The 18,782-nt window shown below is 40.7% G+C and overlaps 1 protein-coding gene across 1 annotated transcript in view; it reads right to left on the bottom strand.

Annotated features, from left to right (window-relative positions):
* Window positions 1–14,353, bottom strand: part of LOC112249865 (relaxin receptor 1-like) — a 60,543-nt gene extending 46,190 nt beyond the window's left edge. Inside the window, exon 1 of the mRNA XM_042309712.1 lies at window positions 14,298–14,353. Coding sequence (XP_042165646.1) covers window positions 14,298–14,353 — 56 coding nt within the window. The remainder of the gene's footprint in view (window positions 1–14,297) is intronic.
* Between the last annotated feature and the right edge of the window lie 4,429 nt (window positions 14,354–18,782).

Below are 18,782 nucleotides of genomic sequence, written 5' to 3'. Positions count from 1 at the left end.
TATAAACAAGTAAAGAGGAAACGTCATTTTTGGATCTGCGTATTCAATTTAAGCAAATGTTTTTTGCATCGCTTCTAAACAACTGCTTCATAAGACAATGTGTACTTGGAGATGATTCATAATTCTACACAATCTGATGATATGAAAATCACGGTTTCATACACTATAGGTTGCTTTTTTACAGTATATAGTGTTATAGTGTGGTTTTGGTGATAGTTCTGTCTAATGGCCACTAGCACTACTATAACACCATTACCACTATGACCATTTCAGTCAGTAATTCTCTGCTCTGCTGACTTTCATGCGTTTGTTATTTACTTTCTCTCCCTCCATTATTCTCCTCATCCCTGGGGAAGATCAGCTCTTATTCTATCTATCCTGCATTACAGGAAATAGTCATGTCATCTATGTGGAGCGATGCTGCAGTGTATTAGTTGTGGGGATGATACTTCAGAGAAATCTGACACGACGTCCTTTTGCCATAATTGGCATGCATTGCATATCAGCACCAGGACACATAGACGAGATTACCTGCATGACCTACAGGTTGAATATCAGATCAATTCAACGGTTACTTGTGAAGTGGGTTAGGCAATTTATATAATGGCTGTTAAACTGTGAAGAAAATACTGAAATCATGCCATAGTGTTAAATTGATGTACATTGATGTGTGACTGAACCAAATTTATCCAGTTCAGGAGTCCTGCAGTTTTCCACTTTGTGTTCAAATGATTACGATTGGAGAAAACAGGTCAATTGAGATACAGTATATTTGGAGTGTCAATCAGAATCACCTTTATTCACCAGGTATATTTACACATACCAGAATTTGGCTTGGTGATATGGTGCTGCTAGTGATAGACAACATTTAGAGACAGAAAATAGACAGCAAAGTTTAAACAAAGTTCACTTACATTATATACAACTAGGTAGAGTGAGCATAAAGCTACAAGAGAATGAGCAGATATACAAATATACAGTGGGTATACGGTTGATGGATGTACCAATTTACAGTATCAGTATAAATATATACAATTGCCCTCTCTAGGCAGGTTTGTTGTGGTGCCATATTCTTTCCAAGTTTTAATAAAGGATTTAATGGTGCTCTGTGGGATGTTCAAAGTATTGGATATTTTTCATAACCCCACCCTGACCTGTACTTCTCCACAACTTTGTCCCTGGCCTGTTTGGAGAGCTCCTTGGTCTTCATGGTGCAGCTTGCTTGGTGGTGCCTCTTTCTTAGTGGTGTTGCAGACTCTGGGGCCTTTCAGAACAGGTGTATATACAGTTGAAGTTGGAAGTTTACATATACTTATGTTGGAGTCATTAAAACTTGTTTTTCAACCACTCCACAAATTTCTCGTTAACAAACTATAGTTTTGGCAAGTCGGTTAGGACATCTACTTTGTGCATGACACAAGTCATTTTTCCAACAATTGTTCACAGAGAGATTGGCGCAGCGGTCTAAGGCTCTGCATCTCTGTGCTAGAGATCTCACGACAGACCCTGGTTCAATTCCATGCTATTTCACAAGTGGCTGTGATTGGGAGTCCCATAGGGTGGTGCATAATTGGCCCAGTATTGTCTGGATTAGGGTTTGGCAGGGGTAGGCTGTCATGGTAAATAATAATTTGCTCTTAACTGACTTGCCTAGTAAAATAAAAAATATCTTGTTGTTGGTGTCCCACCCTTCTTCCAATTTCAGTGATATGATTTGCTGACACAAGTTCTGAATAACTTTTCATTGAATCTGCAAACTGTCCATTTCTTTCAGCAAATTATTCAGCTGTAATTTCATGTCCAGTTTGGAGATTCAGTGAAAAGTTACAGTGCCTTCAGACAGTGTTCACACCCTTTAACTTTTTTGTCACTGGCCCACACACAATACCCCATACTGTCAAAGTGGAATTGTGTTTTTAGACATATTAATTATCAATGAAAAGCTGAAATGTCTTGAGTGAATAAGTATTTAACCCCTTTAATGGCAAGCCTAAGTAAGTCCAGGAGTAAAAATGTACTTTACAAGTCACAAAAAAAGTTGCATGGACTCTGTGTGCAATAATAGTGTTAAGCATACTATTGAATGACTACCTCATCTCTGTACACCACACATACATGATCTGTAAGGTCCCTCAGTCGAGCAGTGAATTTCACACAGATTCTACCACAAACACCAGGGAGGTTTTCCAATGCTTCGCAAACAAGGGCACCTATTGGTAGATAAAATTATTTTTAAAAGCAGGCAATGAATATCCCTTTGAGCATGGTGAAGTTATTAATTACGCTTTGGATGGTGTATGAATACACCCAGTCATTACAAAAGATAAAGGCATCCTTCCTAACTCAGTTGCCGGAGAGGAAGGAAACCGCTCAGGGATTTCACCATGAGGCCAATGGTGACTTTAAAACAGTCACAGAGTTTAGTGGCTGTGATAGTAGAAAACTAAGGATGGATCAACAACATTTTATACTGAACAAAAATATAAACACAACATGTAAAGTGTTGGTCCCATGATTCAGTGTAACATGGTTCATCATTCCATTCAATGTAATAATGTGACAGAGGTTGGTAAATTACATAAAACCCTGTAATATCATCTGGAATAAATACTTAAGAAGCATGTATTAACATACATTGGCTTGCGAAAGTATTCACCCCCTTGGCATCTTTCCTATTTTGTTGCCTTACAACCTGGAATTAAAATAGATTTTCTGGGGGTTTGTATCATTTGATTTAAACAACATGCCTAGCACTTTGAAGATGCAACATATTGTTTATTGTGAAACAAACAAGAAATAAGACAAAAAAACAGAAAACATGAGCATGCATAACTATTCACCCCCAAAGTCAATACTTTATAGAGCCACATTTTGTAGCAATTACAGCTGCAAGTCTCTTGGAGTATGTCTATATAAGCTTGGAACATCTAGCCACTGGGATTTTTCCCCATTCTTCAAGGCAAAACTGCTCCAGCTCCTTCAAGTTGGATGGGTTCCACTGGTGTACAGCAATCTTTAAGTTATAACACACATTCTCAATTGGATTGAGGTCTGGGTTTTGACTAGGCAACTCCAAAACATTTAAATGTTTCCCCATGAACAACTCAAGTGTTGCTTTAGCAGTATGCTTAGGGTCATTGTCCTGCTGGAAGGTGAACCTCTGTCCCAGTCTCAAATCTCTGGAAGACTGAAACATGTTTCCACCAAGAATTTCCCTGTATTTAGCACGATCCATCATTCCTTCAATCCTGACCAGTTTCCCAGTCCCTGCTGATGATGCTGCCACCACGATGCTTCACTGTGGGGATGATATTCATGGGGTGATGAGAGGTGTTGGGTTTAGGACAGACATAGCATTTTCCTTGATGGCCAAAAAGCTCAATTGTAGCCTCATCTGACCAGAGTACCTTCTTCCATATGTTTGGGGAGTCTCCCACATGCCTGATGGCGAACACAAACGTGTTTGCTTAATTTTTTCTATAAGCAATGGCTTTTTTCTGTCCACTTTTCCGTAAAGTAATCATCACGCTTTGATAATTTGAATCAGAATTTGGGAAATGCTAGAGTAGGCCAACTCATATTCTGTTCTTCTGAAATACATTTTCATCATACAATGTTTCCTTAGACCTGCCTAAATCAAATTATGGATTCATTGTGATAGTGTATATTCAACTGATTTATTAGACTTTTTAAAATGTCCAAAGGCATCAGATGCTTGTATGCAACTTGTATGCGTGGAGGCCTGGAGATGCGAAACATGTTTAGGTTAATTAAAGGTCAAGTACTGGAAGACTGGAAGACTTTTGCATGACAATAGGTAAAGACCTAAACTGGGATATGCTTAACACCCCGGCAGCCCTACAATCTAAGCTAGATGCCCTCAATCTCACACAAATCATCAAGGAACCCACCAGGTACAACCCTAAATCTGTAAACAAGGGCACCCTCATAGACGTTATCCTGACCAACTGGCTCTCCAAATACACCTCCACTGTCTTCAATCAGGATCTCAGCGATCACTGCCTCATTGCCTGTATCCGCTACAGACCCGCAGTCAAACGACCACCCCTCATCACTGTCAAACGCTCCCTAAAACACTTCTGCGAGCAAGCCTTTCTAATCGACCTGGCCCGGGTATCCTGGAAGGATATTGACCTCATCCCGTCAGTTGAGGATGCCTGGTCATTCTTTAAAAGTAACTTCCTCACCATCTTAGATAAGCATGCTCCGTTCAAAACATGCAGAACTAAGAACAGATATAGCCCTTGGTTCACTCCAGACCTGACTGCCCTCGACCAGCACAAAAACATCCTGTGGCGGACTGCAATAGCATCGAATAGTCCCCGCGATATGCAACTGTTCAGGGAAGTCAGGAACCAATATACGCAGTCAGTCAGGAAAGCAAAGGCCAGCTTTTTCAAGCAGAAATTTGCATCCTGTAGCTCTAACTCCAAAAAGTTCTGGGACAATGTAAAGTCCACAGAGAACAAGAGCACCTCCTCCCAGCTGCCCACTGCACTGAGGCTAGGTAACACGGTCACCACTGATAAATCCATGATAATCGAAAAGTTCAATAAGCATTTCTCAACGGCTGGCCATGCCTTCCTCCTGGCTACTCCAATCTCGGCCAACAGCTACTCGCCCAAGCCTCCCCAGCTTCTCCTTTACCCAAATCCAGATAGCAGATGTTCTGAAAGAGCTGCAAAACCTGGACCCGTACAAATCAGCTGGTCTTGACAATCTGGACCCTCTATTTCTGAAACTCTCCGCCGCCATTGTCGCAACCCCTATTACCAGCCTGTTCAACCTCTCTTTCATATCGTCTGAGATCCCCAAGGATTGGTAAGCTGCTGCAGTCATCCCCCTCTTCAAAGGGGGAGACACCCTGGACCCAAACTGTTAAAGACCTATATCCATCCTGCCCTGCCTATCTAAGGTCTTCAAAAGCCTAGTCAACAAACAGATCACTGACCATCTCGAATCCCACCGTACCTTCTCCGCTGTGCAATCTGGTTTACGAGCTGGTCACGGGTGCACCTCAGCCACGCTCAAGGTACTAAACGATATCATAACCACCATCGATAAAAGACAGTACTGTGCAGCCGTCTTCATTGACCTGCCCAAGGCTTTCGACTCTGTCAATCACCATATTCTTATCGGCAGACTCAGTAGCCTCGGTTTTTCTAATGACTGCCTTGCCTGGTTCACCAACTACTTTGCAGACAGAGTTCAGTGTGTCAAATCGGAGGGCATGTTGTCCGGTACTCTGGCAGTCTCTATGGGGGTGCCACAGGGTTCAATTCTCGGGCCGACTCTTTTCTCTGTATATATCAATGATGTTGCTCTTGCTGCGGGCGATACCCTGATCCACCTCTACGCAGACGACACCATTCTGTATACTTCTGGCCCTTCCGTGGACACTGTGCTATCTAACCTCCAAACGAGCTTCAATGCCATACAACACTCCTTCCGTGGCCTCCAACTGCTCTTAAACGCTAGTAAAACCAAATGCATGCTTTTCAGCCGTTTGCTGCCTGCACCCGCACGCCCGACTAGCATCACCATCCTGGATGGTTCCGACCTAGAATATGTGGACATCTATAAGTACCTAGGTGTCTGGCTAGACTGTAAACTCTCCTTCCAGACTCATATCAAACATCTCCAATCTAAAATCAAATCTAGAGTCGGCTTTCTATTCCGCAACAAAGCCTCCTTCACTCACGCCGCCAAACTTGCCCTAGTCATGTCATCTACAAAATAGCTTCCAATACTATACTCAGCAAACTGGATGCAGTTTATCACAGTGCCATCCGTTTTGTTACTAAAGCACCTTATACCACCCACCACTGCGACCTGTATGCTCTAGTCGGCTGGTCCTCGCTACATATTAGTCGCCAGACCCACTGGCTCCAGGTCATCTACAAGTCCATGCTAGGTAAAGCTCCGCCTTATCTCAGTTCACTGGTCATGATGGCAACCCCCACCCGTAGCACGCGCTCCAGCAGGTGTATCTCACTGATCATTCCTAAAGCCAACACCTCATTTGGCCACCTTTCCTTCCAGTTCTCTGCTGCCTGTGACTGGAACGAATTGCAAAAATTGCATACTCTTATCTCCCTCACCAACTTTAAACATCTGCTATCGCTGCAGCTGTACATAGTCCATCGGTAAATAGCCCACCCAATTTACCTACCTCATCCCCATACTGTTTTCATTTATTTACTTTTCTGCACATTTGCACACCAGTATCTCTACCTGCACATGACCATCTGATCATTTATCACTCCAGTGTTAATCTGCTAAATTGTAATTATTCGCCTACCTCCTCATGCCTTTTGCACACAATGTATATAGACTCTTTTTTTCCCTTTTTTCTACTGTGTTATTGACTTGTTTATTGTTTACTCCATGTGTAACTCTGTGTTGTTGTCTGTTCACACTGCTATGCTTTATCTTGGCCAGGTCGCAGTTGTAAATGAGAACTTGTTCTCAACTAGCCTACCTGGTTAAATAAAGGTTAAATAAAATAAAATAAATAAACAATAACCGTCTGACAGAATTTCATGACCGCCACAGCCCTAGGACAATGAGCACTCAGATGATCCTTCCCTGAGACAGTTTCTGACAGTTTGAAGATGAAGAAGCCGGAAGTGGAGGTCCTGGGATGGTGTGGATACACGTGGTCTGTACTTGTGAGGCCAGTTTAACGTACTGCCAAATTTGCATTCTCTCTCAAAACTTGAGACATCTTTAGCATTGTGTTGTGTGCCAAAAGGCACATATTAGAGTGGTCTTTTATTGTCCCCGGCACAAGGTGCACCTGTGTAATGATCATGCTGTTTAATCAGCTTGTTATGGTTTTCTTCCGGTGAAGGAGAATACCAACATGCAGCGTGGTTATTTTGATACATGATTAATAAAAAGATAAACAGGAACAATACAAACAATAAACGTACCGTGAAAACCTAAACAGCCTTATCTGGTGCAAACAAACACTGAGACAGGAACAATCACCCACGAAACACTCAATGAATATGGCTGCCTAAATATGGTTCCCAATCAGAGACAACGATAAACACCTGCCCCTGATTGAGAACCACTTCAGGCAACCATAGACTTTTCTAGACAACCCCACTATACCACAATCCCAATACCTACAAAACCCCAAGACAAAACACACCACATAATAAACCCATGTCACACCCTGGCCTGACCAAAATAATGAAGAAAACACAAAATACTAAGACAAGGGCGTGACACAGCTTCTTGATATGCCTCACCTGTCAAGTGGATAAGTGGATGGATTATCTTGGCAAAGGAGAAATGCTCACTAACAGGGAGGTAAACAAATATGTGCACACAATTTGAAAAAATAAGCTTTTTGTGGTTATGGAATATTTCTGGGATCTTTTATTTCAGCTCATGAAACATGGACAAACCACTTTATTTGTTGCGTTTATAATTTTGTTCAGTGTATACTACAATTATCTTGTACCACCCATATAGTAAAACACAATAAGTGAACGTAACAATTTTCAGTAGAGATGTCCTTCGCGTTGGCAGGTGATTGAGAGGACAGGAACAGTGGGGTTCTCTCTCATGATGCCCTGTGGAAATAATGGCTCACTGATGTGGTTAATACAGACGGGCACCAGTCTGCTGCCTCAGTGACAAATGGCCATTTCAGATGGTGGAGCCGTCCGGGTCTGAGCGCATCCCAATCAAGCGAGAAGGGCACCTTGTTGTGATACACAATTAATCCTCTCATTACTTGTGTGATCAGGCCTGCCCCACTGAGGGGCCACACATTATGATCTGATTAGAGAGCAGTAATTGGGGGAAGGGATCACATGCTCCTTTTGTTTCAATGGGAGGCTGAGTTCCTGGTTAACACTATTACACACTATCTATCAGAACAGTGAGTCTTAGGAAACAGACATGTACACTCGGTCTGTTACATGGTACAAATTAATATATATATAATGCTGTTGCAGTAAAATTTGATTAATTAATGTTGATTAGTTTTAGAATAGGCCTACATAGAATGTATAGAATAGGCAGGCCTACAGTAGCCTACTTTGTCTGAATAGGAAAATGTATTAGTATAGCTATATGAAAATGAAGGGAAGAATTGCAGTCAAAGACAACTGCTGTTGTTGCATGCAGTATGTGCACTGTACTGTATTTTGACAGTTATTCTGTCTGTCTCCATATATTTTGCCCTTAATGCAAGCACATTTATCATGTCTCTTGTCAAGTATAATTAATATTTTTATGACGTGTGTAGGTATATAGAACAACAAAAAATTATTGAAATCAAAACAGTATGCGCTTCCATTTCTAAACTGCCATGAATATACGTCATATCAAAAGATAAGAAAGCCTTTGAGAAAAAAAACAGAGATTCGACAGATCCAACGAATATGACTGTCAGACATGGCATATGTCTCTACAAGTCCCAACAGACCATTTACTCTTCATTGATTTATACCCTAAGTTCAAAAGGGCTTGTAATTGCTTATATTGAGTATGTTTCTGGCACTAAGTTAACCCCTCAGCCCTCATGAATAGTCCAATGTGATGGGAGGTTTCCCTGATATTACAAATAAGGCATTTTCTCTACTCACAACTAAATTAAGGCATCGAATAGCTTGTTTGCCATGTCTTATGATATTTGGCTCGCTGCTGAGGTCCCCATACACCTATGAAACCTGCCTTCCAGCACCCCAGAACATTGACTGAGCTACAGCTCATGGGAGGTTTGGATGGTGGACTGGATGTCCACAACACCATCAATTATCTGCCCATGTAATTAATTAGCCTGCAGTGGATTCTCTACGCCATAAAATAACTCTGAAATTAAATTTGAATGCCTGTCTGCTGCATCCCTGCCTCCTGATTGTGTTCACTCTGCAGAACAGATAAGTTAACCAAATAAATAATTATCTTTAAAAGTGAGCACAGGCCAACTGCAAAACACTGAGTAAACAATAGACTACTAGGCCTTCAACTGTATCAAAACAACAACTGATTCAAATGATCATTTGCTAGTAGTTTTTAAATCTAGCAACCTTTAAACATTTGGTCAGATTTCTGAGCTAAGTTGCTTCTATGTATCTGAGTGAAACTGCCAATGAAACAAAAAACATCAGAGAGGAAGCTTTGCTCGGACCCCTTGCGTAAGCAAACTATTTATTTTGAGGTAAATAGACATGCAAGTTTTGGATTACAAGTTGAAGTGGCAGGCCTTTTGTGCTTTCCATTGAGGAGCATTTGTGTGGAAGTGATACTTCCTGACATTGGGCCCACATGAACTAAGTTATGTGAAATGGACCTCATCAGCACCAATCATATCAGCTCCTCTGAGACAGTGGGAATGCAAGCTCTGCCAGCAACCTAGTTGGGCTCTTAAAGAGACAAAGGCACATTTTGTTTAGGAAAAACATTTAAGATACCGTACGCTAATAAGGTGCCCTTATTATTAATTCATAAAGCCTTTATAACAGCTATATAATACATACCATTTGACATAAGCTGTCAAGTCATTTTAAATAATTATGAATAACAACATAAGATGTTATAAAACTAGTTATAAGGGGTTTTATAGATGTTCATCCTGTTGTCCTATAATCTAATGTCAACTGTTTTTAATAACAATTGCTATTACACAGTCTGCATGACAACTTATGTCATATGTTATTACATGCTACATAAGAATCGACATACCAAATTATATTACAGGGTGTTATGTAATTTACCAACTTATGTGTCACATGTTCCATCCACATCGATGGAACAGTAGTGGAGAGGGTAGTAAGTTTTAAGTTCCTCGGCGTACACATCACAGACAAACTGAATTGGTCCACCCACACAGACAGCATCGTGAAGAAGGCGCAGCAGCGTTTCTTCAACCTCAGGAGGCTGAAGAAATTTGGCTTATCACCAAAAGCACTCACAAACTTCTACAGATGCACAATCGAGAGCATCCTGTCGGGCTGTATCACCGCCTGGTACAGCAACTGCTCCGCCCACAACCGTAAGGCTCTCCAGAGGGTAGTGAGGTCTGCACAACGCATCACCGGGAGCAAACTACCTGCCCTCCAGGACACCTACACCACCCGATGTCACAGGAAGGCCATAAAGATCATCAAGGACAGCAACCACCCGAGCCACTGCCTGTTCACCCCGCTATCATCCAGAAGGCGAGGTCAGTACAGGTGCATCAAAGCTGGGACCGAGAGACTGAAAAACAGCTTCTATCTCAAGGCCATCAGACTGTTAAACAGCCACCACTAACATTGAGTGGCTGCTGCCAACACACTGACTCAACTCCAGCCACTTTAATAATGGGAATGGATGGGAAATTATGTAAAATATATCACTAGCCACTTTAAACAATGCTACCTAATATAATGTTCCCTACATTATTCATCTCATATGTATATGTATATACTGTACTCTATATCATCTACTGCATCCTTATGTAATACATGTATCACTAGCCACTTTAACTATGCCACTTTGTTTACATACTCATCTCATATGTATATACTGCACTCAATACCATCTACTGTATCTTGCCTATGCCGCTCTGTACCATCACTCATTCATATATCTTTATGTACATATTCTTTATCCCCTTACACTTGTGTCTATAAGGTAGTAGTTTTGGAATTGTTAGCTAGATTACTTGTTGGTTATTACTGCATTGTCGGAACTAGAAGCACAAGCATTTCGCTACACTCGCACTAAAATCTGCTAACCATGTGTATGTGACAAATAAAATTTGATTTGATTTGATTTGATTATTATATTGAATGGAATAATGGACATCATAACCATGTCATATGCCATTATAGAGTGTGCGCAGACACCTGACAGTGCATTCATTTGAGGTGTTATAAAACAGTTATGAATGTGCTTATACCACAGGACGAGTTGAGATTATTATAACAATTGACCATTCAAAGGATAAAAAATGTTTAAAAAAACATGGGAAAATGGGAGCACAGATGTTCATGTAAAAAAATCCTAAGTACAAGACAAACTGAGTTGTACAAATTAGACCACGTCCATATAGAAAAAAGGACACAATATAATACCAAAGATGTTAAAACATAACGGAAGCAAATATAATTTCACAACAAAATCAAAGTTGCAGGGACACAACAGGATTTGTGACAGCTGTGAAAAAAAGGAAGATGAGCAGGCTACAGCAACAGCTATAAAAGAAATAGGTAGTTATTCAGGTAAATAGCTAGCTAACTAAGTAGTTGATGGTGCACTTGCAACATGCATATCTCCAAGAACAGAGGTGGAGAGACCTGCTCTTCACAATCCAAATAATTTGCCTCTAGCTAGCCAGCCATTCAGTGAAAAGTTACAGTGCCTTCAGACCAGTGTTCACATCCTTTAACTTTTTTGTCACTGGCCCACACACAATACCCCATACTGTTAAAGTGGAATTATGTTTTTAGACATTTTGACAAATTAAAAGCTGAAATGTCTTGAGTGAATAAGTATTTAACCCCTTTAATGGCAAGCCTAAGTAAGTCCAGGAGTAAAGATGTGCTTTACAAGTCACAAAAAAGTTGCATGGACTCTGTGTGTTAAGCATAACTTTGAATGACTACCTCATCTCTGTACACCACACATAAATTATCTCTAAGGTCCCTCAGTTGAGCAGTGAATTTTACACAGATTCAACCACAAACACCAGGGAGGTTTTCCAATGCTTCGCAAACAAGGGCACCTATTGGTAGATAAAATTGTTTTTAAAAGCAGGCATTGAATATCCCTTTGAGCATGGTGAAGTTATTAATTAAGCTTTGGGTGGTGTATGAATACACCCAGTCATTACAAAAGATACAGGCATCCTTCCTAACTCAGTTGCCGGAGAGGAAGGAAACCGCTCAGGGATTTCACCATGAGACCAATTGTCACGGCTGTTGAAGGATGAGGACCAAGGTGCAGCATGGTGAGCGTACATTTTACTTTATTTAAGAAATGACGCCGACAAAACAATAAACAATACAAACAAACCGTGAAGCTTAAGGCTATGTGCCATCAAACAAAGTTAACGTCCCACAAACACAGGTGGGAAAAAGGGTACCTAAGTATGGTTCCCAATCAGAGACAACGATAGACAGCTGTCCCTGATTGAGAACCATACCCGGCCAAAACATAGAAATAGAAAATCATAGAAACACAAAACATAGATTGCCCACCCCAACTCACGCCCTGACCAAACCAAAATAGAGACATAAAAAGGATCTCTAAGGTCAGGGCGTGACACCATTGGTGACTTTAAAACAGTCACATAGTTTAATGGCTGTGATAGTAGAAATCTAAGGATGGATCAACAACATTTATACTGAACAAAAATATAAACACAACATGTAAAGTGTTGGTCCCATGATTCAGTGTAACATGGTTCATCATTCCATTCAATGTAATAATGTGACAGAGGTTGGTAAATGACATAAAACCCTGTAATATAATCTGGAATATATACTTAAGAAGCATGTAATAACATACAGTGGCTTGCGAAAGTATTCACCCCTTTGGCATTTTTCCTATTTTGTTGCCTTACAACCTGGAATTAAAATAGATTTTCTGGGGGTATGTATCATTTGATTTACACAACATGCCTAGCACTTTGAAGATGCAACATATTGTTTATTGTGAAAAAAACAAGAAATAAGACAAAAAAAACTGAAAACTTCGAGCGTGTATAACTATTCTCCCCCCCAAAGTCAATACTTTGTAGAGCCACCTTTTGTAGCAATTACAGCTGCAAGTCTCTTGGAGTATGTCTATATAAGCTTGGCACATCTAGCCACTGTGATTTTTCCCCATTCTTCAAGGCAAAACTGCTCCAGCTCCTTCAAGTTGGATGGGTTCCGCTGGTGTACAGCAATCTTTAAGTTATAACACACATTCTCAATTGGATTGAGGTCTGGGTTTTGACTAGGCAACTCCAAGACATTTAAATGTTTCCCCTTAAACAACTCAAGTGTTGCTTTAGCAGTACGCTTAGGGTCATTGTCCTGCTGGAAGGTGAACCTCCGTCCCAGTCTCAAATCTCTGGAAGACTGAAACATGTTTCCCCCAAGAATTTCCCTGTATTTAGCACGATCCATCATTCCTTCAATTCTAACCAGTTTCCCAGTCCCTGCTGATGAAGCCGCCACCACCATGCTTCCTGACCCCTCCTGTCTCAGCCTCCAGTATTTATGCTGCAGTAGTTAATGTGTCGGGGGGCTAGGGTCAGTTTGTTATATCTGGAGTACCTCTCCTGTCCTATTCGGTGTCCTGTGTGAATCTAAGTGTGCGTTCTCTAATTCTCTCTTTCTCTCTCTCTCTCTCTCTCTCTCTCTCTCTCTCTCTCTCTCTCTCTCTCTCTCTCTCGGAGGACCTGAGCCCTAGGACCATGCCCCAGGACTACCTGACATGATGACTCCTTGCTGTCCCCAGTCCACCTGGCCGTGCTGCTGCTCCAGTTTCAACTGTTCTGCCTTATTATTATTCGACCATGCTGGTCATTTATGAACATTTGAACATCTTGGCCATGTTCTGTTATAATCTCCACCCGGCACAGCCAGAAGAGGACTGGCCACCCCACATAGCCTGGTTCCTCTCTAGGTTTCTTCCTAGGTTTTGGCCTTTCTAGGGAGTTTTTTCCTAGCCACCGTGCTTCTACACCTGCATTGCTTGCTGTTTGGGGTTTTAGGCTGGGTTTCTGTACAGCACTTTGAGATATCAGCTGATGTACGATAAATAAATAAATAAATACATTTGATTTGATTTGATTTGATTCACTGTGGGGATGGTGTTCTCGGGGTGATAAGAGGTGTTGGGTTTAGGCCAGACCTAGCGTTTTCCTTGATGGCCAAAAAGCTCAATTTTAGTCTCATCTGACCAGAGTACCTTCTTCCATATGTTTGGGGAGTCTCCCACATGACATTTGGCGAACACAAACGTGTTTGCTTATTTTTTTCTTTAAGCAATGGCTTTTTTTCTGTCCACTCTTCCATAAAGCCCAGCTCGGATTAAAGTAATCCTAGATACTCCAATCTCCGCTGTGAAGCTTTGCAGCTCCTTCAGGGTTATCTTTGTCTCTTTGTTGCCTCTCTGATTAATGCCCTCCTTGCCTGGTCTCCGTGAGATTTGGTGGGCTGCCCTCTCTTGGCAGGGTTGTTGTGGTGCCATGTTCTTTGCAAGTTTCAATAAAGGATTTGATGGTGCTCCGTGGGATTTTCAAAGTTTGGGAATTTTTTTTATAACCCGACCCTGACCTGTACTTCTCCACAACTTTTTCCCTGGCCTGTTTGAAGAGCTCCTTGGTGTTCATGGTGCCGCTTGCTTGGTGGTGCCCCTTTCTTAGTTTTGTTGCAGACTCTGGGGCCTTTCAGAACAGGTGTATATACCCGTTAAAGTTGGAAGTTTACATACACTTAGGTTGAAGTCATTAAAATCTTCTTTTTCAACCACTCCACAAATTTCTTGCTAACAAACTATAGTTTTGGCAAGTCGGTTAGGGCATCTACTTTGTGCATGACACAAGTCATTTTTCCAACAATTGTTTACAGACAGATTATTTCACTTATAATTATTATTATTATATTATTATTATTATTATTATTATTATTATTATATAATTATTATATTTCACTTACATTATTTCACTTATAATTCATAGTATCACAATTCCAGTGGGTCAGAAGTTTACATACACTATGTTGACTGTGCCTTTAAACAGCTTGGAAAATTCCAGAAAATTATGGCTTTGGAAGCTTCTACTAGGCTAATTGACATAGTTTGAGTCAATTGGAGGTGTACCTGTGGATGCAGTTCAAGGCCTACCTTCAAACTCATTGCCTCTTTGCTTGACATCAAGGGAAAATCAAAATAAATCAGACACGACCTCAGAAAAAAATTGTAAAATTGTAAAAAGAAAGACCTCAACAAGTCTGGTTCATCCTTGGGAGCAATTTCCAAATGCCTGAAGGTGCCACGTTCATCTGTACAAACAATAGTACGCAAGTATAAACACCATGGAATCACGTAGCTGTCATACCGCTCAGGAAGGAGACGCGTTCTGTCTCCAAGAGATGAACGTACTTTGGTGTAAAAAGTGCAAATCAATCCAGAACAGCAGCAAACTACCTTGTGAAGATGCTGGAGGAAACAGGTACAAAACTATCTATATCCACAGTAAAACGAGTCGTATGTCGACATAACCTGAAAGGCCGCTCAGCAAGGAAGAAGCCACTGCTCCAAAACCGCCAATAAAAAGCCAGACTACGGTTTGCAACTGCACATGGGGACAAAGATCTTACTTTTTGGAGAAATGTCCTCTGGTCTGATGAAACAAAAATATAACTGTTTGGCCATAATGACCATCGCTATATTTGGAGGAGAAAGGGGAGGCTTGCATGCTGAAGAACACCATCCCAACCGTGAAGCACTGGGTGGCAGCATCATGTTGTGGGGGTGTTTTGCTGCAGGATGGACTTGTGCACTTCACATGGCAACATGAGGATGGAAAATGATGAGGCTATATTTAAGCAACATCTCAAGACATCAGTCAGGAAGTTAAAGCATGGTCGCAAATGGGTCTTCCAAATGGACAATGACCCCAAGCTTCCAAAGTTGTGGCAAAGTAGCTTTAGGACAACAAAGTCAAGGTATTGGAGTGGCCATCACAAAGCCTTGACCTCAATCTTATAGAAAATTTGTGAGCAGAACTGAAAAAGCATGTGCGAGCAAGGAGGCCTACAAACCTGACTCAGTTACACCAGCTCTGTCAGGAGGAATGGGCCAAAATTCACCCAACTTATTTTGGGACGCTTGTGGAAGGCGACCCGAAACGTTTGACCCAAGTTAAACAATTTAAAGGCAACGCTACCAAATTCTATAAGTGTATGTAAACTTCTAAGCCACTAGGAATGTGATGAAATAATACAAATCTGAAATAAATAATTCTCTCTACTATTATTGTGACATTTCACATTCTTAAAATGAAGTGGTGATCCTAACTGATCTAAAACAGGGCATTTTTATTAGGATTAAATGTCAGGAATTGTGAAAAACTGAGTTTAAATGTATTTGGCTGAGGTGTATGTCAACTTCCGACTTCAACTGTATACTGAGATCATGTGACACTTAGAATGCACACAGGTGGACCTTATATAACTAATTATGGGACTTCTGAAGATAATTGGTTGCACCAGATCTTATTTAGTGGCTTCATAGCAAAGGGGGGGAATTCATATGCATGCACCACTTTTCCGTTTTTTAAATTTGATTTATTTTTTGAAATAAGTTATTTTTTAAATTTCACTTCACGAATTTGGACTATTTTGTGTGTGTCCCTTACATGACATCCAACTAAAAATAAATTGAAATTACAGTCCACAATAAGCTATACAATCCACAATAAGCTATAATTACCCTGGCACAATTCATCAATACATATGTCCCATATAACGTTACTCAAAAGGGTAGCAATACTGAAATGGCTTAAACTTAAGTGAACAATATGCAAAACGCTAAAGCTAAGTAGGGCAGCACAGCATCAAAAGTTCAAGAACTATAGAACAGGGCTATTCAACTGGTGGTCTACAGGCCAGATCCAGCCCTTTTATTAATTTAGACTGGCCCCTTGATCAATTCTGGATGTTAATAAAAAATCTGCAAACAAATTCACGCCAAAATCCGATGTTCAGTGCCAAAATGACAAGCACCATTGTGGTTGTCTATAGTGTGGTTTCTAGCTGTTTTTAGTGGTTTCTTGAGCCTATGTGGAGTGTTGATTCTGTTTTCTTCATGAGTTTGAACGGTTTAAGCAGCAAAATATTATGACCACATTCCTGAAAGCTACGAGTCTTAGGAACACGTGCGTGCCTTCCGTGTTCCTTTCTGATGCTCACAAGGACTCCTGAGAAGGGTGTGTGATTTAAAAAAAATGCATGAGGGAAATTAATTCAAAGAATGCTTCCTTCAGACTGGAATTTGAAATGACCTGATTTTACAAATATCGTTGCATTATTTAGTTTTCAGATGATTTAAAAATTACCGAATTACTTTGAATAAGCTTTTAATAGTTGTTTCAATAAAATGTAAAAAATGTGAGCGAGCGTTGTGCCTTTTCCTTTTCAATGATTATCTAATTTTCGGGTTGGACCTCGACTCACATTGGTTGAGCACCCTCCACTTCTTTCCTAGTTACTTTTAGCAACATTTCATTTTAAGAAAAGTGCTTTATTGGTGTGTGTATGTTGCTTTTATATACAGTTATTTTGAAGAATAATCACGTGTGGAAAATATCCAGCTCCCCTGCAATTAAACTTTTGTACATCTGGCTCCTGTAAGAATTAAGTTGAATAGCCCTGCTATAGAACAAGTCTAGTACCATTCAAAAGTTTGGACACACCTACTCATTGCAGGGTTTTTCTTTATTTTTACTACATTGTAGAATACTAGTGAAGACATCAAAACTGTGAAATAACACATACGTATGGAATCATGACGTAAACAAAAAAGTGTTTATATTTGAGATTCTTCAAAGGAGCAAAGCTTTGCCTTATTGACAGCTTTGCCCACTCTTGGCATTCTCTTAACGGGCTTCACCTGGAATGCTTTTCCAACCGTCTTGAAGGAGTTCCCACATATGCTGAGCACTTGTGGCTGCTCTTCCTTCACTCTGCAGCCCAGCTCATCCCAAGCACGCTCAATTGGGCTGACGTCGGGTGATTGTGGAGGCCAGGTCATCTGATGCAGCACTCCATCACTCTCCTTCTTGGATGAAATAGCTCTTACACAGCCTGGAGGTGTGTTTGTTCATTAGTGATAGTCCCACTAAGAGCAAACCAGATGGGAGGGCGTATCGATGCAGAATTCTGTTGTAGCCATGCTGGTTAAGTGTGCCTTGAATGCTAAATAAATCAGTGACAGTGTCACCAGCAAAGCACCCCCACACCATCACACCTCCTCCTTCATGCTTCACGGTGGGAACCGCAAATGCGGAGATCATCCGTTCACCTACTCTGTGTCTCACAAAGACACGGCGATTGGAACCAAAAATCTCACATTTGGACTCATCAGACCAAAAGGACAGATTTCCACCGGTCTAATGTCCATTGCCCGTGTTTCTTGGACCAAGCAAGTCACTTCTTCTTATTGGTGTCCTTTAGTAGTGGTTTCTTTGCAGTAATTTGACCATTTGCTTATTTGAGCTGTTCTTGTCAAAATATGTACTTGGTCTTTTACCAAATAGGGCTATTTTCTGTATACCACCCCTACCTTGTCACAACACAACTGATTGTCTCAAATGCATTAAGATGGAAATTCCACAAATGAACTTTTAACAAGGCACACCTGTTAATTGAAATGCATTCCAGGTGACTCCCTCATGAAGTTGGTTAAGAGAATGCCAAGCGTGTGCAAAGCTGTCATCAAGGCAAAGGGTGGTTACTTTGAAGAATATATGATTCCATCTGTGTTACTTAATAGTTTTGATGTCTTCACTATTATTCTACAATGTACGAAATAGTAAAAATAAAGAAAAACCCTTGAATGAGTAGGTGTGTCCAAACTTTTGACTGGTACTATACATAGTAAGACAAAACACCAGATAATAAATAAGTGTTACTGTCCATAAAGTACATGTATACACCTAACCACACAGTACATGTATACACCTAACCTTACAGTACATGTATACACCTAACCTTACAGTACATGTATACACCTAACCATACAGTGCATGTATACACCTA

This window comes from Oncorhynchus tshawytscha, linkage group LG30 (assembly GCF_018296145.1).
Source record: "Oncorhynchus tshawytscha isolate Ot180627B linkage group LG30, Otsh_v2.0, whole genome shotgun sequence".
NCBI lineage: Eukaryota > Metazoa > Chordata > Actinopteri > Salmoniformes > Salmonidae > Oncorhynchus > Oncorhynchus tshawytscha.
This window is presented reverse-complemented; position numbering and strand designations above follow the sequence as displayed.